Source organism: Pygocentrus nattereri, chromosome 15 (genome assembly GCF_015220715.1).
Source record: "Pygocentrus nattereri isolate fPygNat1 chromosome 15, fPygNat1.pri, whole genome shotgun sequence".
Lineage (NCBI taxonomy): Eukaryota > Metazoa > Chordata > Actinopteri > Characiformes > Serrasalmidae > Pygocentrus > Pygocentrus nattereri.
In genome coordinates this window covers 11,848,051-11,874,374 of record NC_051225.1, presented here as the reverse complement: position 1 = coordinate 11,874,374, position 26,324 = coordinate 11,848,051, and the positions used below count along the sequence as shown (strand labels likewise).

The 26,324-nt window shown below is 38.9% G+C and overlaps 2 protein-coding genes across 6 annotated transcripts in view; both read left to right on the top strand.

The window, feature by feature from the left end:
• Positions 1–20,822, top strand: part of dennd5a (DENN/MADD domain containing 5A) — a 63,188-nt gene extending 42,366 nt beyond the window's left edge. For 2 of the 5 annotated variants that reach the window (XM_037545335.1, XM_017685761.2), the window contains 17 exons: positions 1,696–1,911; positions 2,316–2,550; positions 4,515–4,665; positions 5,400–5,493; positions 7,011–7,142; positions 8,392–8,544; positions 8,851–8,938; positions 9,035–9,119; positions 14,502–14,630; positions 15,037–15,158; positions 15,279–15,424; positions 16,289–16,407; positions 16,929–17,110; positions 17,216–17,298; positions 17,392–17,515; positions 17,626–17,794; positions 19,337–19,520. In XM_037545335.1, the coding sequence (XP_037401232.1) occupies positions 1,696–1,911; positions 2,316–2,550; positions 4,515–4,665; positions 5,400–5,493; positions 7,011–7,142; positions 8,392–8,544; positions 8,851–8,938; positions 9,035–9,119; positions 14,502–14,630; positions 15,037–15,158; positions 15,279–15,424; positions 16,289–16,407; positions 16,929–17,110; positions 17,216–17,298; positions 17,392–17,515; positions 17,626–17,794; positions 19,337–19,520 (2,412 nt within the window). Of the gene's footprint in view, positions 1–1,695; positions 1,912–2,315; positions 2,551–3,788; positions 3,885–4,514; positions 4,666–5,399; positions 5,494–5,781; positions 5,887–7,010; positions 7,143–8,391; positions 8,545–8,850; positions 8,939–9,034; positions 9,120–14,501; positions 14,631–15,036; positions 15,159–15,278; positions 15,425–16,288; positions 16,408–16,928; positions 17,111–17,215; positions 17,299–17,391; positions 17,516–17,625; positions 17,795–19,336 lie in introns of all 5 variants that reach the window. The other 3 variants (XM_017685759.2, XM_017685760.2, XM_037545334.1) reach the window with 3 other exon arrangements.
• Positions 20,823–21,635: 813 nt separating this feature from the next.
• On the top strand, positions 21,636–25,803 carry sinhcafl (SIN3-HDAC complex associated factor, like). The gene is made up of 6 exons (XM_017685764.2): positions 21,636–21,710; positions 23,290–23,429; positions 23,578–23,677; positions 23,783–23,897; positions 24,599–24,749; positions 24,835–25,803. The coding sequence occupies exons 2-6, from the start codon at positions 23,302–23,304 to the stop codon at positions 25,013–25,015; spliced, it is 675 nt and encodes a 224-aa protein (XP_017541253.1). The 5' UTR covers positions 21,636–21,710; positions 23,290–23,301; the 3' UTR covers positions 25,016–25,803.
• Positions 25,804–26,324: the final 521 nt, after the last annotated feature.

Below are 26,324 nucleotides of genomic sequence, written 5' to 3'. Positions count from 1 at the left end.
CATTGTGTATTTGTTTAGCACCAAAGTATGTCAAGACTGAATTGACATCGATAAGCAAAACAAGCTGTTAATGCTTGCAATGTTAGTAATATCAGTATTGTTAGGACTGGATGGCGCAGGCTGTACTGGTCAGTGCTTGTGAGAGAGTTAGAAATAAAATAACTCGCAAACTAACATAAGCAATAGCAACTTCATGCAGATGTTGATGTGTTGCTCTGTTTTCAGCTTGTTTTCATGTGTTCTGTTCACTCTGCATTTACATGATTTAATGTTCAGGGTCAAATTAGATTGTTAAAGGTTTTAGATATTTATAGTTTGCATTCAGAACTAAGTTTTTTGGGATCCCTAGTCAGTAGTACAAAACACACTAAGTGTGAAGTATACAGAGTTGAACCCTGGTTGAGGTCGCTTTACCCAACTTGCAGCTTTTTGAAGTCTAATTAATCTCTGCATTTTACCAATTAAAGGTATTTCCTAGAACATTTTATAACAGTTTAGGAGCTTCATTTAATTTAAGAATAGTCTGTGAAAAATCTAACATACTTAATTTTCCCACTTACCCCAGATGTGGATAGATATTTTTTTTTAATACATCCCAAAAACTTGTCTCAGCCTAAAACTGCATCCAGGTCTTCATTATTGAGTGACAAACTTGTTGATGTGCTTTAGAACACATTATGAGCTACTGTGATCAGCATTTCTACTGCTGAGGTGGTTTGTAAATACAGATCCTATTGTCTAAAGTGCTTTCCTGCAGTTTTGTTCATTTGTATAACTCACAGTAAGTCATACTGTGTCCTAAACCACATTGACAAGTCTGTACGACCTTAATGAAGACCTGGGTGTGGTTTGAGTGAGTGAAAGAAGTTTCTGTGTATTTTTGCAGACATGATTTTGGCGATTTGGATGAACGTTGAGTTCTGGCTTTTGTAAGCAATGTTAGCCTTGGTGCTCCAGTTTTTAAAAGAAGCACAATTTAGACTCAAGGCACATCTCGGCTCAATCAGCTATATCTGGGGTATAAGGAAACAAAATATTCCTTTAAGAATGCATTTGTATTTCCATCCTTCTGACTCAACATCCCACTCTGTGTCCTTAGAAGGCTTGTCAAGCTTTTGTGTTTTCACGTCTTTCTCCTCCAGTACCCGCCTCACAGTAGGATCACACAGTCTCTAGGGAACATGCCCTGTTGGCCGCATAGATCAAAACAAACTTGCACACTTCCTTTCCCAGGCTTCTATCTCCCCAGGCAGTGTGTTACCGAGGAGATAAGATAACTTGCTGACTTTGAATCAGCCCTGTCTTTCACACCCTTTCTTTCCTTCTTCCTATTATCTAGTTCTACCTGAATGTCCGTGTCCTTTACGATGAAAATAGATGGTAGAGAACTTGACAGTGACATGCTTTGTTGTCCTTGGCCTTTTTCTCAGATAGCTTTAGAAACTTTTTTTTGTAGGATAAGCAACTTGAATTTTGAGTCAGATGTGTATATATGCTAATACCTAATATCTGAACTTAGTACTTTTTAATTTACTTAATGGATATTTGAATAAGGTATGCATAGTTTGGAATAAAAGATGGAATAAAAAATACATTGTGTACTATCTTCCTATTTATAAAGTTTTTGACTAAGCATGCATTATGTAGAATAAATGTGAATATGTTTGTGGACATTGTCTGTGTCTTTCTCCCTAGCTGGATGTGAAGGAGAATGCAAGCAGTAATAAGGATCTGAAGATGCAGTGTGATGAGGAAGAGCTGAAGATGCACCAGCTGAACATTCAAGTCCGAGAGGTCTTTGCCAACCGCTTCACACAGATGTTCGCTGACTATGAGGTCTTTGTCATCCAGCCCAGCCAGGACAAAGAGTCCTGGTTTAGCAACCGTGATCAGATGCAGAACTTTGACAAGGTGAACGTCTGCTTAGGTTCTGCAAAGTCTCAACACTGCATTATGTGATAAGTTTGCAACAATCTAATTTACACACTCTCCCCCTCACCCCAAATGGGGTTGCTTACCAACACGTTTGGTGTCTGACAGTGTTGTAGTGAAGACCACTAGAGGCGAATCAGAGTCAAGAAAGACCAAGATCTTTGCAGTTTGTATTTTCTGGATTATAACATATAGCCTAAAAATGTTTTACATTATATGCTGGGTTGCAGCTTTTATCCCACCATTTGGCACTGTGCAAACTGCATGCCTAAATCATCACAACACTGAAGAATGTTGAAGAAATCAAGTGTACAAAAGTATATTTTTCCTGGATTATTGGTTAAACACTACCTCTTAGCATGTATTAATTTTGTCTTTTACAGGCCTCCTTCCTGTCTGACCAGCCAGAGCCATACCTGCCCTTCCTCTCCCGTTTCCTAGAGACGCAGATGTTTGCCTCCTTCATTGACAGCAAGATCCTGTACCACGATGATGAGGAAAAAGAGCACACACTACGAGTGTTCGACGCCCGGGTAGACAAGATCCGGCTGCTGAACGTCAGAACACCAACACTGCGCACCTCCATGTACCAGAAGTGCACCAACATTGATGAAGCAGGTCAGAGAAGGCTGTCTTCTTTGTTATGTCATCACTGTTGTGCAATGGTTAGCAGTGGTATGTCACAGCAAGAAGGGCCTGGGTTTGATTCCCTAGCTGAGCGACAATGTCTGTGTGGCTCCCATAGTGCATGCAGTCAGGTGTATTCGAGATGTTAAATTGGCCCTTGTGTGAATGTGTATGTCTGCCCTCCAATGGATGGACCACCTGTCCAGGGTGTTTCTTGCCTTTTGCCCAGTTTTCCTTTTGGAGATTCTTTTAACAGACAGCAACTGTGTATTGTATGCAGTACTGTGCAACTACTGTGTTGACTATCAAGTCAACAGAGACAGCTCTTCATTTATTTAATTTCCAATTAAAACTGCCATTTAGTTCAAATTATTAATATTTCAGGAGGTATTTCTGAGGAGATAAGATGTGAACTTCCAACAAACATACAAGAACTGGTAGACTAGGTCTGAAAGATTAATCATTTTTATATCAAAATCACAATTTAAGAGCGCTCAATTTTCAAATAGCAAGAGCTGTAATTGACAAAAAATTAAAGCCTACATTATCAAAAATGTCATTATTTTAAATGGGGAAATTTAACCCAATAACGCAGAGCTTGTATAATGCCTGTATATAAGTTAGATCAATCAGAGACAACTAAACCTTCATGTGTTGTGACATTACAATCTTACTGGCAGTCTGGCACACTACACTTGTGGGTCAAGTCTTAAGCCAGAAGAAGTGGATATTCAGGAATTATTGGCAAAAAGCCAGAACCTGAATTTATAGAAAATAATCACGATTTCAATCGTAGTCACAATATTAGTCAGAAAAATCGCAGTTTGATATTTCCCCCAGATCATCCAGCCCTATGGTAGACTACCAAAACTGTCAATGTGAGAAGCAGAAAATGCAACCAACTTCTATGACTTTGGAGATCTTTAAAAATGTCCCTGCAGATTTCTATGAAGAACTGAAAGTACTTTAAGTCTCCTGAGAACACTTGAAACTGTAATAAAGGCAAAGGGTGGACACACTAAATACCAAAAACATTGTATATTATATTTATTTATTGAAGTAAATATATTCAAATTGAATAAATGAAGCATGTTCCTGTCTCCAGTCTGATAGTACTGTAGATATTTTTGTACAAATGCATCTCACTGAATTTTCTTAAAAGGGGACAACATACAAATGGTTTTGAGTGAGTGTTTCATATGAGGACGTTTGCTTATCTCCATTTTCAGAGACACTCCTTAAAAAGCGCTATCAGAAAGTTGATCTGGTGGCCCCTCCACCCCGTCCTATGTATCAGGAGAACAAGGCTCACCTTAGTGATTCAGGTCTCTCATTCCATTTAGCTTGTATTACTGGGTGGTGGGTGAATAGACTGATGCCTGCAATGCATTATGTAAATGATTCTGATTATCATGTAGTGTCATTAACCTTGCTGCGTCCTCCATTAGCCCTGTTTAAGCAGTGTTGGGAAACACAGTTGCTTTAATATGGTTGAAATATAGTTTAAAAGGTTAAGTACATCATTATGGAAGGAAAGCACCATTCTAACCCTAAGAGCTAATCTACTGCGGTGTCTTCACCGAATATTCTGTCTCCCATTCTTTTTAGGGCAGTACATGGCAGTACATGATAAATAATGCATTGTGGGTAGCTACTTATACTAACCATTGATAAAAAGGAAGGACAATGTTAACAGTCTAAACCCACATGGTCTTGGCATCTGCAAAATGCCTTTGATCAGTGATTAGAGGAGGCGTTTGATTATGTAACGCTTACTCACAGCATGGTGTGTGGGTGAGAAACAGTAGCTAAATGGCCTTTTTTTCACTTTCTCACTCTCCCTGACTCACACATTGCACAGCAGGCCTACAGGTGATGTAAGTCTCATGCTTTCAGCAGGATCACTTTTATTTTCTAAATGCCATTAACGTTCCTGTTGCCCTATGTCCCTTCAGAGAAGGCCATAGAAATGCGGCTGACAAAGATTGACCACACGGCCCTCCACCCACACCTGCTGGACATGAAGATCGGCCAGGGCCGCTACGAGCAGGGCTTCTTCCCCCGCCTGCAGTCTGATGTGCTATCCAGTGGACCCACCAGCAACAAGTGAGATTAACCAGCCAAAACCATTTACACAGCAAAGTTTTTTGTAGCTGTTTTGTTGTGATACCTAGAGTGAAACTATGGGTGAACAAATGGATCAGTGCATTGTGATGCGTCAGTCTAAAGCTGCTGATTCAGCTGTATTGATCTTAGAATATTAAAATTGATTATATTGACTAAAATAATATTCAGTAGCCACTGCATCAGTTTCTTGGCCAAAATAAAACTCTTCGGCTATTTTTAAATATAGTAATCCGAAAATATCAGCTTGTCATGGTTGTGCATATTGTTTTCTAGCAGCATTTATTGCAGAAATCTTCAGGCAAACACTTGTACTCGCAGTCAGTATCTAGGCTGTCCAGAAGGCCTCGAGTGATGTTTTTTTCACCTCATGAAATTGGTTTCACCCGTTGGAAATCAAAAGGGGCTGATGTCACAGCCTTCAGTTCTGCTCTTGAAGTTCTAACCAATGGGAGAGCTGGCTTGGCCATGAAGAAATGGATGGAGTTGAATAATTTTCCTTTGGGTATTTCAAGATTGTAACCTTTTTTTTTCCAACTAACTTAACAATTAAATAATACAACACTTTAAATGCAAATGCAACAGACATGGTGATTATATTGAATATAAATGAAAATTAAAGACATGTTTGGTTTCACAGAAATCATTAGCTGTTCTCTAAAGGACTAATGTGTATGTATGAGCTGATGTCTTATCTGTTTGCTTTTTCCACTTAGATGGGCCAAACGGAGCGCTCCTGCACAGTGGAGACGGAAGGACAGACAGAAGCAGCATGCTGAGCACCTCTATTTGGACAATGATCAGAGAGAGGCAAGCACCCCACCTCTACTGTTGCCCTGTTGTAACTTTATGTCTGGCCTTAAGTTACTTTAGCTTGTTTCTGCATGTTGCTGTCTCACACTTTTTGTTTCTGTCTGTTTGAGTTCACTGTTTCACCTTTTCTGTGTAGCAAAATTGATTAATTGTTTTTGGTTGTTTTTTCTCCACTTTTTGCCTGGACCTCCTTTCTTCTTCCCTTTTTCTTTCTTGTATGACCCCGTCCTTCCACAATCACACACACACACACACACGTACACACACACACATACACTCTGTTAGCATCTGGAGTGTCTGTTTCCTGAGCTCCAGCTGCTGGTGGCTCTGGACTACTACTGGTTCTCGCAGTCCTTCAGACCATGTATAAAGTCTGTCAAGGTGGACGCGGTATGTGCTGGTCTGTCAGATGCTGTGAACTTGCTGTGATGATCCTGACATAATGGGCTTTCCCTGCTTTAGCAACTGCACTGTTACTGGTGACCAGTTTCACAACAATTAACAAGCAGCTATGCACCCTGCAGTTGCATAGTATCTGCTGACCACAGTTTAGCCATTTATTGGAGAAGTTGACTTCACACTGTAATCAAAAGAACTCAAAACTTTTATCATTGACAGTTAATAACCTAGAGAATCTAGAGTAGACATGTAGAATTAGGAGCTGTTTGCTGGTCCTGCCACTATTCTCTGCAAAAATTATGAATTTAAAGTACAGTAGTACTTTGAAAAGATTAAGGGTACTTTAATAAAGTGCTTAAATGGTTCTTTGCAATGGTTCTTTAGATTGATGGAGATTGTGTCTTTTTGTTGTTACAAGCTTGACACTGTAACAATAAAAGAACCCTTTTTGGTGCTATATAGAATTTATCAAAATGGTTCTATACAGAGCCATATACAACACATTCTCCATCAATCAGAACCATTTCTTCATTCAAAGAACCACTTAAGCATGAAATGGTTTTATATACAACTCATAGTTCTAAATAGAACCATTTCCTTTACTAAAGAACCCTTCAAGAACCATCTTTTTAAAGAAGTAGCACAGTGTAGTATATTTATTGCCACGCTAGTGTAGTCGCTTGATTTGTGCTTTTGCAAGAAGTGTTGGAAACAATAGTGTTGGGTGTGGTAGAAACAGTAAATGACAATTCAGCAATAATAAGACCCAAAAAAACTTCATATAAAAAATTTAAAGAATGAATTACCGTTTTAATTGCTTGTTTACATGTGTGAAAACAGTCAAACGGCCCAAAGCAGAAGTTCAGCAGCAGTGGCTATGCTTGTTGTGAGAAGTTGCTTCATTAGAGTTTATCTAAAGGCGTTTTTATTGAAACTACTGGAACAAGAATAATTTGAAGAAAGCAGTTTTTCTTTTTTAAGAAAGATGATAGCCATTCACCGTTTTGTGTGGTGTTTTGTAGATCCTTGTGAATGTGATTGCGTCTCCTACAGTGTTTAGAGCACACTCTTTACAGCAGCGTACACTCTCTCACATTTTCACTCTGTGATTACAGAAGTACATCCAGGAGGCCAGGAACTTGGGCACCACCATTCGCCAGCCCAAGCTTTCCAATCTGTCCCCCTCTGTTATCGCCCAGACGAACTGGAAGTTTGTGGAGGGCCTACTGAAGGAGTGCAGGAATAAGGTATAGTTACTGATTTAACATTGTGAAGAGCCATGCAGTGTTTTAGATTGGAGGTCCAGGAAGGCTTATCTATTTAACTGTGCCTGACGGGGACTGACCAATATGAAAGTTTTCCAGTACTGATTTTAAGAAGCTCTATGGTCAAAAATGAAAGACTCTTGTATTTTATTTCAACAGTGCTGTCACTTGATTTGATTGCAACTAATTGACAGTTCCCAGTTATCAAAACATAGTTTTTTAAAACATACTATTCCCTTTTCAGTCCGTGCAATCCATATATATGAAAACTAAGCCGCACAAAGAGCCTGTTTTTAATTAATTGTTAATTAATTTTGAATTAATTTTACTAGTTTTACATTTTATTAATTTATATCATTACATCCATTATTTTGTTATATCTGTCTATTCAGTTGAAAAGAGTTGAATGTGAAAATTATTTATCTAGTCAAATGTGGACCTCGGGGAGATAAATGAAATGCAAGAAATGTTGGATATAAAGGATCCCTTTAAACGCACATAAACAGCAGAAACCCATCAAGTCTCAAGTAATATAACTAGAAAAAGATACACATATATAATTAACACAGAACTTTACGTTTAAACCTAACCTTAAAGAGGGAAAAAACATGAACTCTAAACGACTTTATAGATGGGTAGAGGGAGGACGCAGGTGTGGAGAGCTTTTTTTATTTACACAACTCAAAAACCACTCAGCTTTTCAGCCCAGAGACAAATTAAGACAAGACGCTCACTGGGACTTTTCAGTCCTTTCTTTCTTTTCTTTAGTTCAGCTCAGCTTAGGTCTCCTTGGCTCTGCTCTCACACCTTCACAGGTCTATTTCTCTGGGCTCTGCCTTCTACTGGGGGAAGAGATGACTATAAGTAGGCTGATAGAAACAAGGCACAGATGAATATCATCAGTTACTTAGCCTGCTGGTTCAGCCTAATCCTGCCCCCTTCTTCACACTCTCGAACAAGAGTTCCCTTGACACCTGACAGGATATTTTGTTTTTCACAATAGCATTGTGTTGCTGGTTGTAGTTCTTATATAACTTTCAGTGAAGATGGATTTTTACTGATGCTAAAAATTCTGTTAACCTGAATAAGAGCTGATTTTATCAGGAAAATAGTATATTGTTGGGGCTGTAGTGCTCAGTGATTTTAATTGAGCTGTTAACATACAGTGCTTCAAATACACTGAGACACATATGCAGTCTGATTATGTGACCTGTGGCTGTCCCTTACTCAGACCAAGCGCATGCTGGTGGAGAAGATGGGCAGGGAGGCGGTAGAGCTGGGCCATGGAGAGGTCAGTATCACCGGCGTGGAGGAGAACACACTCATCGCCAGCCTCTGTGACCTGCTGGAGAGAATCTGGAGCCACGGCCTGCAGGTCAAACAGGTATACCAAGAACATGCACACAGTGTTGTTACTGGGCTTTAGTGATTTGGCAGTATTATCAGTATAATATTGGCAGTCCTGACCAATGATATTATATTTGTGTTGAGATGGCAATCAGTAGCTTTGCAGAGATCTGTGGTTAGAGAAATCAGTTGTTCTCTCACAAAAAAAGATCAAATACAAATTTACCAACAGCAGGTTCTACAGTAATGCAGTATTCAGTGCCACTGTGTGGTCAAATTATAAAATAAGAACTGCATTTGTGATTTGGCTTTATGCAAGCTTGAGTTGTCTCCTCCTTGACAGGGAAAATCAGCCTTGTGGTCGCACTTGCTGCATTATCAGGAGAGCAAAGAGAAGAGGGATGCCACACCGGCTGGCTTAGGCCCTCCTGGTAAGATTGTAGTCAATTTGCTTCAGTAGTGCCTTATTCTTTTGGGGATATTTCAGGGTTTGTCAGCTTGACCTTCTCTCTCTTTTGTTTTGCCAGGTATCATCCATGACACAGAGAGGCGGAAGTCAGATGCTGGCTGTGCTATGCCCCCTCTGAAAATCTCCCTCATCCAGGACATGAGGTCAGTCTCAGAAAGCTTATGGTTGCCTGGTAGGCCTGGGCGATATCTAAAAATAATTAGCACAGTATTTTAGTTCTATCACCAGCCTAGTTATAGTTAGTTATATCACTGAGTGTGACACGCAATTAGTAATTTCCAAAGACATGCCCATGTACTTTATGTATTAAAATGGAGGTGTCTTCCATCATTATAAGGGGAATTCAGCTCTATATGCCTTTGGAATACCATATTGTAGTATGTTTATGAATTTTCATAATATAACTAACCATGGGGATAAGCTGTACAGAAATGCAAATGTGCATTATGTTTTTTTACCCACCATATTCAAAGAGCTGTTAAATGTTAGTTTAATCCTCTCTAGCTGTCTTTTAGTTTCCCAGCTTGGCGATTCCTGCCATTGAATTACTTCATGCCATCATTAACGACATTGCCTTATGTCTGAGGCCTTTTGTCTGGTTGTACAAATATTATAATGCACAAATACTGGATACTACAGGATATTTGAAATGATTTTAAGGCTGATATACCTTTCCTGACAACCACAATAGATGCCCTGATTTCACAAAGGTCTTAATCGATTTATTCTATTTAATTATCTTGTGTGTATAATCCAATCCTACCCCTTCAATATGCTTGAAGTCCAGTCATGACCAGCCCAATTTCAAATCGCAAATATTAAACTTAACATTTAATTATTATATTATATTTAGTTTAATATTTATATTTAGTTTAAACCCAGTATTTGCCACTCATTATCCTGTAGCATGTGGGGAATGCAGATGAAACGCTGTGTTGATGTCATGTGAGGAACACTTTAACCAGCGAGAGTCAAGCTGAATGGAAGAATAACAATCCACATATAACTGGTTCAGTGATCTGTATCTTTCTGTTGTCTGACATGTTTGTTTTGAAAAGTCCTGTTAGTTCACAAGAAATTCTGCAAGATTACATTTTCTGAGAGATGGTAAAATTTATGAGGTTGCTGATTTGTGAGCCAAATCTGGAAGTGTGGTGTTTTGTTCTGGACAAATCTTGTATTATAGGGGCGTTGACACCTAGAAAAAATCAGGAGAATTTTCCTTTATGTGTGGCGTTTCTCACATTTCACCTGTGGCCAGGATCTAAAAAATCCCCTGCAGCTGTTTTCATAGCAAAGATTCTGGAATTTGTGAGGTTGCTGCCATCTTGTGGCCAACAAAAGAAAAACAGGTCTGTTTTTTCATCTCTACCAGTTAGGAAAAGGCATGCTTGTTAATGCAGATTGGATTTAGAACACATTTTAGTTACTATGTTTAATATTATTTGATTTTAATATTTAAATTTAAGGTAAACATAAGTTACGCTAATAGTGATGTTATTCTAGTGCTGATTAGTAAGTTGTCATTTCACCTTTGAGATCAAAAGCACTTCCACATGTATTTCACAAATACGCTTGTTGATGCTCTTGTGTATAGTATATAGGTATATAGTATATAGTATATATGTGTATAGGAATTGTAAGCAGACTGTTGATATATTTGGAATATGGAGTTATCTGTGTCAGTCCGGTCCTCTTGAGTCTGAGTAAAGGTCGACTCCTTACATTGCGTGAAGAAGACGGAGAGGGGTTGTGCGCGTGCATGTCGGCACATTACTTCCAGTCTAATTAGCAGAAGCCCCCCTGCTGAGCCCTCTGGTGAGACATCAGAGTGCGGGAAGCCTGTAGCGTGCAGCTGTGCCCTGAGCTCACCCCGTCTGCAGTCACACTCAGCATAAACACAACACATCTCTGCTTTAAGCATGGTCAGCAGCTCTCACTGACGAGCCAGATTCTAGTTTACCTGAGTGAGTTACTAATAGAGTCTGTGAAGATGGTCACAGTTTCAAAGCATAAGGTTCTAATTTATATCAGAATGTTTGGGTGCTTTTCACATCTTCTTTGGTGGTGACTACTCAGACCTTTTCTTTAGCATGGTCTATGTTGACAGGTGTGAAAACTATTCAGTTGTGCACCAAACACCTGGACCATAGACCACCAAAAATCACAAGATTTGGTCTGCTTATAAGTATTCACCACTGATGGGAATACATTTTTACGATGCTCTACACCAAATGAGGAAATTTAACACCAGAGCACACTTTTCTCTTCTTCTAGCAGCGCATCAGCACTGTACTGTTCTCATAAGCTGCCTGGTTCAGTGTTTGACTCCTTTTAGACACTCATATGGTTCATGCAGCATGAGCTGCTGCTAATAACGGCCAAACGGTAATTTTGCAAGTGAAACATAGAACTTATTTTTGGCCAAACTTCAGTGACCTGATTGGTTACAATTCAAATAATAAACCAGTCAATCATAAAGAAATAGAGATGAAGTAAAGTTTTTGATTGCTTTAATTGGGATACATATAGACAGTAAACATCAATTTTCATGTAATTTGATTCAGAATTTCAAAAATATACAGTACTGTGCAAAATGTTTTAGGTGCCTTAGAAAATTTGATTTAAAAAGCTGTTTATCTGGGCAGGAAGCATTTATATGCTCAGAAAAAACACATAACAGTAAGTACAAATAAGTACCAAACTTTGTCCTTCAGAATAGCTCAAAAGATAAGATAATTACTTATTTGAAAAAAGAAATTCTTAATTGTTTACTGTATTTGTCTATTTGCATTTACTCCAATGATATATTATAATTTTACAAGCAAATTATTGCCAAAATAAATGGTGTAAAATAGAACGTCATGTGCTTAGATGCCTAGGACTTTTGCACAGTACTATATGCGAAGATTATATTGTTGCTGTCGGAACAAAAGCTTTTTCAGTTTTTGATGTAATTTGAAAATATCCCTTGCCTTTTACATTGTGTGTAAAAGTAGGTAAAAAAAGGAGGTAAATGTGAAAGTAACTGAGCGCATGTATCCTTGTCAAAGCGCATGTATCCTTGTGAAAAGAACACCCACGTCTGTAACTGTGTGCATTTTAGATAGAAAAACCTGAAGTCTGCTGCAGATTGCACTGGTTACGTTGCATTTTATGCATTTACTATACACTAATTGTGTCATTTTATAGGATATTTGTAATGTTTAAATGACACTTGCAGTTCTAAATTACTGATGTCCACGATAGACTGAGAAAAGACTTCTGTAGACATTTATAACAACAAACATTTAATGAAACAGCCCCAGTCAGCTGTCTGTTGGTCAAACAGCATCACATATTGACAGATGGATTATTATTAGACGAGAGTCGTGCATGTTAACAGCTTGAATTATGTGGTTCCACATGCACCCTCCTCATCACTGTTTCTTGCTGGTTTGTATGCGGTAGCTTTGAGAGTAGATTCAGAGAGGGGGGGTGTTTGTGGAGAAATGGGGTTATTTTGCCTCAGGGGGAGGGGCAGCACTTAGAGAGGGTGAGCAGACAGTGCTCAGTGGCAGAGCTGGAGTGGAAGGGAATGTGTCTGGACAGGGCTGCCATGATAGTGGCTCGGAGCGATGACAGCAGGCTGGCTGATGCAGCAGGGAGTCTGGGCCCAGAGCTGCTCCTCCTGCTGCCCTCCTTTTCTCTCCTGGAGCTTCACTTCTAACTGCTGCCCCAGTGGAGGAATGCATAACAAGAGACTGGGGAGATACTCCTAGCACGTGTTTATGTACTCTCTCCTCATTCTGATCATGCTGTTACCTGCTAAGCAGTTGTATCAGTATTTGCAATAAGGGCTGTCATGATAAAATGCACCCCTGTGAAAAACTGACAATGATCGGGTGGCAGTTTGCATGGTGATAACGTGTACACTGTCCTTCTGGTCTATCGTGCACTGAGAAACAGCCTGATGGACACGTATTTACAAACGTTTTAGCCATGCTGGTCTAATTATATGCTTTGTTGATCATCCTGTGATGGAGTGGAATGTGACTGGGCGGACTGTTTCAGGCTAAACTGGCTGCCACACTGTCTGTTACTAAGCTTCTGCTTCCTAACATCAGTTTTTAAACACAAATTTTTTTAATTACACAAATAACACTAAAATCTGCTTTCTCTGTCTGTTTTGTGTGATGGGGTGTACATAATATGTTAAAATCTTTAAAGTATGGAATTCTGGTGTCAAATTACCAATGTTAAAAACAACCTAAACTATCAGCTTTTGAATGTGGCTTTCGTGAAGACTTCATATTATATATATATATATATATATATATATATATATATATATATATATATATATATATATATATATATTATTTCCTCATCATGTTACTTAATGTGACACTACATTATTTATTATTTTTATGGCTAAATAATTTGTGTTGTGTATGGCAAAGGTCAAGGATGCTGTTAAATTATTACATTTTTAAATAATTCTTTTTGCATTAAATGTATTGAGGTACTGTTAATGTACAAACAGATACATTTGTATGCAAAAGTTTGAGCGCTCCTTGTCAAATTACATATCTTCTTGATTTTCTAAGTGAAAATAAGTACATATCCTCTACAGAGAGCATCTGCATGTTGCACACTTGCTGTTTATTTGCTAATTTTAATGTAGAGGGGAAAAACTCAGCAAAAAAAGACAAATAGTGCTGAAGAAAGTGTAAAATAATCCACACTCCCTTTTCACTTACAAAAAATACAACTATATTTAAGCATTTGAGATGGAAAAATATATTCAACATTTAATTGCAATGAAAATACATACACTATGTTACTGATGAACTATAAATTCATGGCTTCAAAAAAACACTTATTAACAGATTTCAGTGTCTAATACCCAGCACTGAATGCTGTGGCCATAATTAGAAGTCTTCATGGATTAAGACTATTTTTTAATGGCTATCTTGTCTTTTTAGTTCTCCAGTAAACTTTTTTTTTTATATTTTAAAGGGTATTCATGGTTTGTTGTCTTAGTAAAATCCACTCTTATTGTTTGACCAGTAAACTATCAAAATAATCAGTAGTTAATTGTTAATTGTTTATGTAACTCATGCTGACTGCATTATTTGTAATCATGTTCACCATATGTTCAAGATACATCATGTTAGAATACTATCATGATCATATGGAACAGACTCAGGAGTTTTCTTAAGTTTATTCAGGTGACTTAATATCTGGTGGATGAGAGGTTCCTGTCCTGGAGACTTTATGAACTGCACTGTTAAAAATTTCCCCTAACTCATCGCACTTAATGCAGCTCATAAAGGGCTTTTTAATTTCCTGATGAGCTGGATTTGAACGTTGAAGTATAGAATAAATTGAAGCGTGCCAAGTAGTGGGTCCCCAGGTGTTGAGAACAACTGTGAAAGATATTCAATTGTATGTAGTAAAAAGCTTTTGGAAAGATGTTATGCTGGATAGGGTATAAGGCATGTTTGTCAGTGTCAGTTGACAACTCTTTTGCTTTTTCCTAGGCACATTCAGAACATTAGTGAGATTAAGACAGACGTGGGGAAGGCCAGGGCCTGGGTGCGACTCTCCATGGAGAAGAAATTGCTGTCCAGACACCTCAAGCAGCTGCTGTCTGACCATGAGCTCACAAAGTAAGGCACAGTTTCACTTTGCATTTCTCAGATCTACATTAGCTACCATGCTTCTTGCTTTGGTGAAGACCCCCTTCTATTTTTTTGGCCTGATGATATTTAAATATAAATTCCATTTTCATTTAAGTAATGCGGCAAAGACGCGTATCCATAATAAATGAACATATCAGAAGTATTATCTCTGGATGCAGCAATTCACCATTAAAAATGAAAAGTGTTTTATTATTGATAAGAGCTGCAGGATAAACTAGGTCAAGTTTGTAGTAGCATTCTTTTGAGAGGTCTTCACTCAACTTGAAAGAGCATCTCTGGCACAACACGTTTCAGCATGAACACAAAAACACTTTCCACTTCCACTCTCTTCGGGGAGCATTTCAAATATCATTTTCCATTTCCTTTTCTGCAGGAAGCTCTATAAGCGCTACGCTTTTCTGCGCTGTGATGACGAGAAGGAGCAGTTTCTCTATCACCTCTTGTCTTTCAACGCCGTCGACTACTTCTGTTTTACCAACGTCTTCACCACAATCAGTGAGTGGCAACATATAACACAAGCACCAGATACACATGTCCTAGGAGACTGAGGAAGCACACATAGAAGCCGAGTCCTGTTTACATTTTTCTCTCCTGTCTGTCTTGTTATTGTTGCAGTGATTCCATACCATGTAGTGATCATACCCAGTAAGAAGCTGGGTGGCTCCATGTTCACAGCCAACCCCTGGGTCTGCGTCTCTGGAGAACTGGCCGAGACTGGAGTTCTCCAAGTGCCTAAGAACACTTTGGAAATTACTTTTGAAGTGAGTAACAACATAGGGTGCTGTTTTTTTTTTTTTTTTAAAGGTTAATTGTCCACACATTATTTTAACAGGGTATACACAACCTCAACCTTGTCCTGATCTGGTGAGCAAAGAGCTTTGTATCGTTAACTGACACTGACAGTCTTTGATAGTCAATATGTACATATAACGTCTGCAGCTAGATACAAAAGTTTGAACGCCCCCATTCGAGGTACGTTTTGTGAAAGTAAGTTAACACATCTACATAAAGCAAACTTAAATATTGCATATTTCTGTAAATTTTAGTGCATAATTTCTATTTGTTTGGCATTTCATACAGAATAAATAAAACATAAATTATAAAATGTGCCATAACCTTTGCACAAGCCACATTTAGATTTTTCACCAAATATATAAATTTTGTAATGTGATTTGGGATAATTACATAATTTGACCAAGACTTTTTCATACAACCATATCATATATAATCTGTTAGGGATAATATCTCATTTCATTAAACTGCTTCTTTAATTGTTTTATCTGAAATAAAGTTAAAGGGCACAATTACACAGGCTCATGTAATGGCAGGTTGCTTTTATTTAACACTATCAGGTATTGGTTAAGGCTACAGTAATTCATTAGCCAGCTCTCAAGAACACCATATAAAAAGGAGTGTTAAAATGTATAAATTATTTTTTTATCAGATTCCACAGTTCTAATTATCTTATGTTGCAGATACCAAAATGCCCATATGCATGTACTTGCGGACCACCTTTTTAGATTTTAAACCAACAGGACGCAGGGGGTTGGAAGGAAGGTGTGTTGAGTGATGCATATTAGTCTTGTACCAGGAGCCTAATGGTTGTTTATTATACCCCTCCCCAGTGCCAGAACCTGGGCAAGTTGACCACAGTGCAGATGGGCCACGATAACTCAGGACTGTATGCCAAGTGGCTGGTGGAGTGCGTCATGGTCCGTAATGGGATAACAGGACATACTTACAAGTAAGTACAAATAATCCGATTTGCCAGTCATTCCAATAATTGAACCATCCATGTTCCGCCTGAAAATGCTTTCTGTTGTAGCAACTTTTGTTGCAACTTCTTTACAAAATATTGGAAAACACCCATTTAGCTTAAATCGTTTCTAGTTAATATTAAGTTCCCGGTTTAAAATGCAGGACAGTGCTACTGTAGTACTCTTATAATTTGCCGCCAAACCAAATGGATGTTATTTGACAACAAAAAACTAAAGCTCTTCATCTATGTCTGTCTTAACATTCTGATGTGTTAGACACATAGAAAAAATATACAGAATTATACATTAATAACTTTTAATTTTCTTTTTGGCTAAACTTGTTGTTCGCTAAAAGTTCTCTATAGTTTGAATGTGATTTTTTTTTGGTAACATACTGCAAAACTTGTCAACCTAGTCACAGTTGGTGCAAAAGAACGGCAGAACATTGATAGGTCAAATGTCACTGTATGTTGGAGATAAGAAACAACAAACTCGTGCATGTGTTTAGGTTCCCATGTGGCCGCTGGCTGGGAAAAGGGGTGGATGATGGCAGTTTAGAGAGGATTCTGGTGGGTGAGCTGGTGACTGCTAGCACGGAGAATGAGGACAGAATGTGCCGAACTCCCCCCATGCAGCAATCCCCTGGGATGATGCGGCGATTTGTCACCATCTCTCCAAACAGCAAACCAAGTAAGTAACCTCAGCAATAGACCAAAATGAAAAGACAAGTGTTACAGAGCTTCACCATGAAAGTACAATGAAAAATCATTTGTCACTTTTTCATGTCTTTACAAGAGCTGAACACAGGTCAGATCCAAGAGGGTGTAGGGGAGGCAATCAATGGCATTGTAAAACACTTCCATAAGCCAGAGAAGGAGGTATGGGCACCCCTGCTCCATTGATTACACTTTATAAGTCTCACAAAGTCTCACAATGACCAATACTGAATATCTCTCTCGGTTTGATTTCAGAGGGGTAGTCTGACTCTGCTGCTCTGCGGAGAGTATGGTCTGGTGTGGGCTTTGGAGCAGGTGTTCCAGCATGGCTTTAAGTCACCACGCCTATTCAAGAATGTCTTCATTTGGGATTTTCTGGGTAATAAACAGCCTTATTTATTTATTTTATTCAGCCTTAATTAGACTATGTGATCCAATATTTCTGTAGAGGGTTATGTTAAATGGTTAATATGTTTGTGTCTTCTTCAGAAAAAGCGCAGGTTTACTTTGAGAGTGCTGAGCAGAGTCAGGTGACTCAGGACGAGAACTATCAGACGAGGGTGCGCCATTTCTGTCGCTTCATGCGTGCCATCAGCAGCACACCCAGAAATATTGGAAAAGATGGAAAGTTCCAGATGCTTGTGTGTCTTGGAGCTAGGTAAGTCAGTAATCTTGTTTTAAGGAATTTCAAACTAATTTCTATTTGCCACATTTGTAGGATACTATTGGAGAGTAATTGTTACCTTATACCTTGTACTGTTGACATAATTTATCACAGTGTATAGCACTGTTGTACATGTTTGAGCCAACAGATTTTCAGTAGAAATTATTACCCATGCCAAATAACCATATGCTACCAATGCGTCAGATAGAGATGAGATGGATATATGCTGGAGTATGCTGTTAAAAGAGCAATAAAACGTATTCACTGTGCCATCTGAAGGTCAGACAGACATTTCTAAAATACTATACTGCTTTATACTGCTTTAAGGCTACTCCATTAATGTTCATCCTCTGTCTCTTTTTACACCCTGCTAATTCTGAGTAACTAGGAATATTCATAATATACACTATATGGCCAAATATATGTAGATACCCCTCCTAATTATTGTGTTTGTGTGTTTCAGCAACACCCGTTACTAACAGGTTTATAAACATAGCCATGCAATTTCCATAAAAATTGGCAGTAGAATGGGTCATACTGAAGAGCTCAGTGACTTTAAATGTGACACTACCATAGGATACCACCTTTTACACGTCATTTTGTGAAATTTTTTTTCCCTGTCAGATCTGCCCCAATCAGCTGTAAGTGCTATTATTGTGAAACTAAAGCATCTAGGAGAAACAACAGCTCAGCCACAAAGCTGTTGAGTATGCAAACTCAGAGCAGGATTGCCAAGTGCTGCAACACACACAAAGCATAACAGTCACCTATCCTCTGTAGCATCACTCAATTCAAAGTTGGAAGCAACATCAGCACAAGAACTGTGCATTGTTAGCTTCATGAAATGGCTTTCCATGGCTGAGCAGCTGCACGCAAGTACAACCCCAATTCCAATTAAGTTGGGACGTTGTGTAAAACATAAATAAAAACAGAATATGATCATTTGCAAATCCTTTTCAACCTATGTTCAATTGAATTCACTAGAAAGACAAGATATTTAATGTTCAAACAGATAAACTTTATTGTTTTTTACAAATATTCACTCATTTTGAATGTGATGCCTGCAACACGTTCCAAAGAAGTTGGGACAGGGGCAACAAAAGACTGGGAAAGTTGAGGAATGCTCAAAAAACACCTGTTTGGAACATTCCACAGGTGAACAGGTTAATTGGAAACAGGTGAGCGTCATGATTGGGTATAAAGGGAGCATCCCTGAAAGACTCAGTCGTTCACAAGCAAGGATGTGGCGAGGCTCACCACTTGGTGAACATCTGCGTGAGCAAATAGTCCAACAGTTTAAGAACAATATTTCACAATGTGCAATTGCAAGGGATTTAGGGCTTTCATCATCTATGGTTCATAATATCATCAAAAGATACAGAGAATCTGGAGAAATCTCTGCAAGTAAGCAGCAAGGCAGAAAACCAACATTGAATGCCCGTGACCTTCGATCCCTCAGGCGGCACGGCATTAAAAATACAAAAAAGTTTTTTTAAAATGATTTAGACACCCATGTTTCTCTATCACCTCCTGCAGAGATCACCTGCTGCATCACTGGATAGCCCTACTGGCTGACTGTCCAATCACAGCACAGATGTATGAGGACACAGCACTACTAAAAGACCATTCTTTGGTAAACTCTTTGATCAGAGTTTTACAGACTTTGCAAGAATTCAACATTACTCTGGAGGCCTCTCTAGTCAAAGGGATCGGAATATAAAACCTCCCCCTCCCCCTCGGAAGACGACGAAGGACCTAACCCAGGCAGATCAGCGGGGACCATGGACTATTTCGTTTTTTTACATGGAGAGACTTGAACAAAAGGACTAAACCTGGCTTACATTAAAGCTACTGTCATGTTTGCCATATATTAAGTGCAATGAGCCTTTTCGAAATGTGTCATTATTTTTATCCTTGATGATGTTGCTGTTAGACATTTAAGATATGTTTTGTATTATGATCCATACTTTTCACAAGAGGTTAAAAAAAAACACCCACTTGTGCTATACCGTTTTATTGAAAGCTCAATATTTTCATTGTTATTGTGAACTGCTGACAACGGCTATATTTAAAAGGAGAACACGGAAGAAAAACTGGTAATATATTTTCAAAGAAGAACAGTATTATTTTGATATGTTTGTCAAGTTGCTTGCTCTGTGGTCTATCTAATCCATACTGTCACAATGCAGAGTTTAAAGCAAATGATGTAGAAGTATGCTTTATAAGTATAACTCATGGAAACTTCATGTTTTAATTTAAAAAATAGCAAGAAATAAGCTCGTTTTTAAAGCATTGGCAGGGGACTTTGTCATTCCCCAAACGTAGTATGCAAATCTCCATTAGCACATATTGAGGTTAGAATATAATCCACTAGAATGGATGATAGGTCTTGTAAAATGATGCACAAATGTATTTTATGAATGAGAAAGGGAGGAAAAAAAACATTGACATTTCTCTCTATAACACTTTTAAAAGACTTTCCATAATCGCCCACGCATTTATACAGCCAAAATTGTTTTTATTTTAATTGTTCTATCAATCCCCATGAATACCTCTAAACAATTTATTCCTCTCAGCTTAGAAGCAACGCTACATTCCTCATCTGTTTTATCCCTCAGGTCTGCACACTGGCCTTTGCTAATAGCCCAGGAACATTACAAAGCAACACTGAGTGTTTGTTGGCCTCCATGAAAACCCGTAATCAGCTCATCTGTTTCTGCTATGCAATCTCCAAAAACCCACCACTTACTTAGATGTAGGATATATTGATAAAACAGAGATTTTCTGCAACTGTTCTAAAGTGTAGCATATATTTTAGTCTGGATGACAGGTCTCATTAGAGGTTGTCATTCATGTGCCAATATCATTCAGATGTGTGGCAACCTACGCCACCACTCTAGACACAGTTGGCATGAGCATTGTTTGTTTCTTGATACATTTATAGACAAAACTGTGTAATGTAGTGTTAAATAAGTGAGCAACAGTGTACAGTGTATAAAATGTATTAAAAGTGATAATTCCATGTTGGTGTTGTGAGTCGTTTTTACTATTCAGAGTACTAATACAGATATTAGAGAAGTAATGCAGAAATCACTGCTGCCTATGGATACATTGCTTTTTACGGTGATTTAAATATGATTATAACCTTTACAGTCCCTTTTACAGCTATTTGGATCGGACGCATTTTTTATAAACTTAATATTTATACTGCACAAAATACCGTAATGGTAACGCTCTAATGCAGGGTTTACGTTTAATACAAACAATGAAGGCTTTGGAGCTTTTAAACAGCGCAAAACCGACTTCTTTGTTAATTTATGCGGGCCTCAGTCGTACCTTTAACTTACTGCATCAGTGCTTTGACAGTTAAACGCTTTTAATGTCTAAAATTTCAATAAGCAGCTGCTTCGTTTAACCGACTGACTCCAGTCCGCTCCTCAGTTCGCGCTCTTTGCAGTCGGCTGCAAAACAAACACAGAGACGCGGCAATGCAGTCTGGGAAAATTAGTCCTCCTGCCTCGTCTAGTCCCGTAATGAAAACATGTTTCTGTTGGTTTAGAGAGCTTTGTTGGAATATGTGCTTTTCCAAAGCAATTGCAAGACTCCGAGTAATAAAGCTGAAAAAAGTAGAAAACAACATACAAAATGCTGTTCATTTTTGTTTTCGTTTTACCCTACAACTCCCAAGATGCAACTTTCTTAAAAGGAATAAAGAGGCTTCGCCGATTGGTCGAAATGCTGTTCAAACCGTGGCGCTCCACTCCTAATATGGAGTTCCGGCGGAGCGACGCACCATTTTGCTCCAGTATTTGTGCGCTAATGCTACTCCCCCATTCATCTGAGCGTAGCCCGAGTCTGAGACATGCGCAGTGCGGAGGACTAAAACGAACGGAATTCAAAGTTTCCGACGGTAAGCGCTTTGTTTTTGTTGTTGTAAACTCTTATTTAAAGTTTGTGACATGTGTGCAGCGCGGCCGAGTTTCACGCGTGTAAGTTTTGCAGGGATTTGCGTGCGAAACGCGCGTTTGCTTCACACGCACGGCGACGTTATTTACATTCAACAATGGAGCGTGGATGTGGAGCGTGGCATGGCAGGCATGCTAACAGGCTAAGCTATTCCCTAACAATAGCCAACTCAGTCCGAGAGGGCGATTTGGCGCTCTCCATGGGCGAAAGTTTGAATAAAGGGAAACGGACTGAGTCAGGTTAAAGCTTTTACTAGCGGCTTTAACTCGACGTGTCAGTAACCCCACTCGAAATCAACCATATCTGGAGGCGAATTTGATATAAATGTTTTAAGAAAGACGACCTCCCACCCCTTTTTTGTCTCGGCCACCTCTGAACACAGAACGCGTTAACGTTTGGTTATCAAGACTGTGCTTTTATTTGCCGTAGGTTTTCTTTCAAATTGAGTTTTAAGTCGCCTTTAAGTTGCTTTTAGACCAGAAACAGGAGCGCCACGGTTGCGGTTACGGTCGCTTTTTCGTCCGTAGTAACGACAACGGCTCCATAGAAACGGACACCTTCGCGTGCGAGATGCGCGCGCTTTAGTCTGACGTTATGATCCGCCTCGTTCAGAAAGTTGGGAGAGTAAATAGCGGGCTGCGTTCGGCTAATTCGCCTTTTTAGCTCTTAAAAAACAAACGCTTTGCCTTAATTTATCTAAAAGTGCTTTTGTTTTTGTGGTTCGCGGGTACAGACATTTTCTTCTACCCCAGTAGTTTAAATATGTTGGCGCCTCTTGCCATGTAGCCCGATATTCCAGCGTTTGTCGACACATTAACGAAAGCAGAAACGGGCTGTATGGCCAAAATATAATATCGCGATACTTTAAAACCTATTGTGAACATTTATGTCGTAATATTTTTTTCCAGACACATTGGTTCAGTTTCAACACAGGGGAAAAGAACCACCAGTGCTACGTTTAAGTATTTATCAAAAACTATAAATACAGCGATAATTTTTATTTATCTGGCATTCTGTGTTGCGCCAAATCCATTTAAACTGTTTTATTCGCTCTGTTTATAATGAAGCAGTTAACGTTAGTCTACGAGTACTTACAACATCCATACAGTGTTCCATATAACTGCTGTAATGCGCCATATTTTGTCACGAAAACGACAAATTGTAATTTTGTCCAGCCCTACTTGAAATGTCTGAAATAAGCCAACACTGCGTTTTTAAAGGCGTCACTGTTGTTGTTAAGCAGCTGTTGGGAAGGATTAAAGTAGGTCAAGTGCTGCAAACGCGCCACATTTTCTCAGCGAAGCGCCACAAAACGAATTTTCCTGATGTTTTTTTCTCTCCAGACAAAGAAAATGGTATGTTTTTAGTCACAGGTCTTGGTGAAGACTGGAAAATAAAGGTTTGACAAGCGGCCGGGCAGAGTGGCGTGACCGCCCCCTTTAAGGCATCACCCGCCTAAAATGTAGCTCGGTGCTAGTCGGAGGGTTTCGGCTGCTCTAATGCCTGTTTATGTTCATTTACAGAAGCAAAGAGAGATGTTTGGGTTTCATAAATCCAAGATTTATCGCAGCCATGAGGGCTGCTGTATCTGTAAAACCAAGTCGTCCAGCTCCCGGTTTACAGACAGCAGCAGATACGAGGAAAACTTCCGACTCTGCTTTGGGTGAGAGCGCTGTTTAACTCTTTGCTAGCCGGTCAGAGGGGCTTTCACAGACTGCATGTTGGTCTTCATAAGCCATTTTTTAAAATTTCATCATTTCATAACTGCAAGTCCAACGCTCAAGTGTTTTGTAATTACTCTTTATTGTCAGTTTGTCCGAGGACAGGGTTGGAGATATCTGCAATGCCTGCGTGCTGCTCGTGAAAAGATGGAAGAAATTGCCGCTGGGATCCAAGAAGAATTGGAACCATGTATGTGTATTTCTTTATTTATTCATGTATTTATTATGAAAGTCAACACTTTGCTTTTCTTTCTCATTTTGATGATGTTTTTTTTTTCCTCTTCTTCCTCTACAGGTTGTGGATGCAAGAGCAGGGCCTGGCTTCAAGTTGACAAAACCCAAAAAATTGAAGAATATTGATGGGAAGAAAAAAAGCAAGCTGAAGAAGCTGCATAAATTTAAACGACAAAGTGGGTGTCAAGTGTGTTGTCTTGAGAGGTTTCTGAAGTCAGTCATTCAGGGTGATTTGATGTGAAATTATCGATTGTCCGAAATGCCTTGATGATGTGAGGGGTCGGAGGAGAATGGACAGACTGGTTCGAGATGATAGAAAGGCAACAGTAACTCAAATAATATCAAACCTAATAAAGTGGTCTGTGTATAATATATATTACACACAATTTGTTAGCTGAAATTGTATTTGCTAACCTAAAGGTCTTAAATTTCTGTATCTAATTTTGCTAATGGTAAAATATAAAGTAGTGATTTTAAATTGGACAAAAAGGCTTCTTTGGGGTCCACTTTGCCTGCCTACCTGGTATTTACCTCTATCATGTGTAAAGTGTCTCAAGCATTAGCTGCTACTTTCTGTGAAGTAGCTATCAGTGCTACCTCACATCCATCGCCACCATAACAATTCTAAGTTTCTAAAGAATGGTGCATGTTACATTAGCCTACTCTGAATGACTTGAGTGACTGAATGAATACATTTACATTATAACAACTTAATCATGTGGAATTGGAGAAGGTGCAGTTCCCTTTTTATTGCTAGTGATTTGGTGTGCTGCCGCACTATTCAATAGGACACCATTTGTAATTAATCAAAGTTGCACCTGTTCAGTGAAATATGATTACTTTAGTTTTTCACTCCTTTTTTTCCCCCCTACCTTAGATTCTGATGCCCACAGCACTACATCCAGCATGTCTCCTTCTCAGTCTCCCAGCCACAGTAACCAGTCTGATGATGGCTCAGACATCGAGACTAAGCAAAGGCGTCCAAACCCAGCTGGCTTCTCGTTCCTCGACCTCTCCTATTGGAAAAGGTAATGAGCGGAGCAATGAAATAAAGCAGATTTGTTTGTGGTGTTACCTGAATTTGCATTCATGCGTCCTCCTGTTTATTTACAGGCAGAAAGTGTGCTGTGGGATTGTCTACAAGGGGCGTTTTGGTGAGGTAATTATCGACCCTCGTCTTTTCAAGCCCTGCTGCAGCACCAAAGAGCGGGCAGCGCTGACATCCAACGCAGACTCTCAGAACTCCAAATCACCAACCTCTCCCCTCCCAGAGGACTTAAAGGAGACTTGGTGATCAGCTACCGCACCTCCTTCAGTGTCTCGTTGAGGCTCCCTAGCTTTGTCTCCAGTGGCAGACTCAAAAACCATTCCCACATTAGTTCACTGTGTATGAATGCCGTTGAATATTTTCCCTGTTTTTGTTGTTAGCAATTTTTTTGGTAATATTACATTTATAATTTTTTTTTTTTTTAACTAAAGGGAGCAAAAAAAAGTATGGGCATTAGTAATTATTCATAGGATCAGAATCGGGTTAAACGGCTTATTAAGGCGTGTAATACAGGTATTTTTATTTTATTTTTTTATGAATTTTTTGGCACTGTAAAAATATTTGATGTTGAGTTTTGTAGTGTTTGTAAATATCTTTATTTTCAATACCAGTGCACCAAAAGCCTCCTCTGGCTCCTAGTTTTCTATGTGTTGAGTTGTTGTCAATGTTCATGAAATGCCGTACTGATCTGTGTCAAACAGGGCACAGTGTGATGATAATGGTTCAAATCTTAAGCAATTTGTTTATACTGTGCCAACCCATTTGCCCCTAATCTGCATGTGTTGGCAGTGCGGTGAATGGGTTGTTGGATATTCAGTGTGAATACAGCTCTATTTTTGTTCATTACATGCATCTGTTAATCTCGCATTCTTGGTTTGACTCTGTTACTGTTTTCGTGAGTTGTCAGGATCCAAAAGCATTCGTGCTTGGATGCTGTCTGCGATTCTCAAATGCTTTTGAGCACAAACCGTTATCCATCCTTTTGCAAATAAGTTCGTAAATAAAATTGCATACTTTAATATTGCTGTATAAAATTCTATTTATGAAAGCGTTCTAAATAAGCATGTGTTAAGTGTTTAATCTCTGGTTCTAGTTGCTCAACGTTAAAAGTGCTGGTGTGCCTATTTACTACTGTATTTTATTATTTTTAATTTTTGGCTTGGTTATTAATTTTGACTACCAGCAATTGTTTCACTACACAGACTTTAACACCGTTGATGCCATTGCAAAATCTGCATGTGGCATGCTTCTCACAAATGTGCATCCATGTAACCAAAAAAAAAAAAAATCATTGAAGCTGAACTTGTGTAACCTGTTTTGGCATCATGATCCAGTCAAGCTTTTCTGTCATAACTCAATGTGAAAAAAACCTTGTGACTGGTTCCCAGGCAAACTTACCTATTGTCACATAAGGACATTTTGTTTGGGTAACATACCATTCAAAGAAATGGTACAATGGAATTTACATTCAAATGACTGTTAAAAGGTTCACTTCATTTTTGTATGATCACTTTGTCTTTCATGGAATTATTGGGATGAGTGAATGTTTGAACTC

Excerpts from the sequence above, each read along its gene's own strand:
- sinhcafl (XM_017685764.2), top strand. The coding sequence starts at position 23,302 with ATGTTTGGGTTTCATAAATCCAAGATTTATCGCAGCCATGAGGGCTGC. Across the intron at positions 23,678-23,782 it reads CCAAGAAGAATTGGAACCAT|GTTGTGGATGCAAGAGCAGG; the intron begins GTATGTGTATTT and ends CTTCCTCTACAG. Across the intron at positions 24,750-24,834 it reads GACCTCTCCTATTGGAAAAG|GCAGAAAGTGTGCTGTGGGA; the intron begins GTAATGAGCGGA and ends GTTTATTTACAG.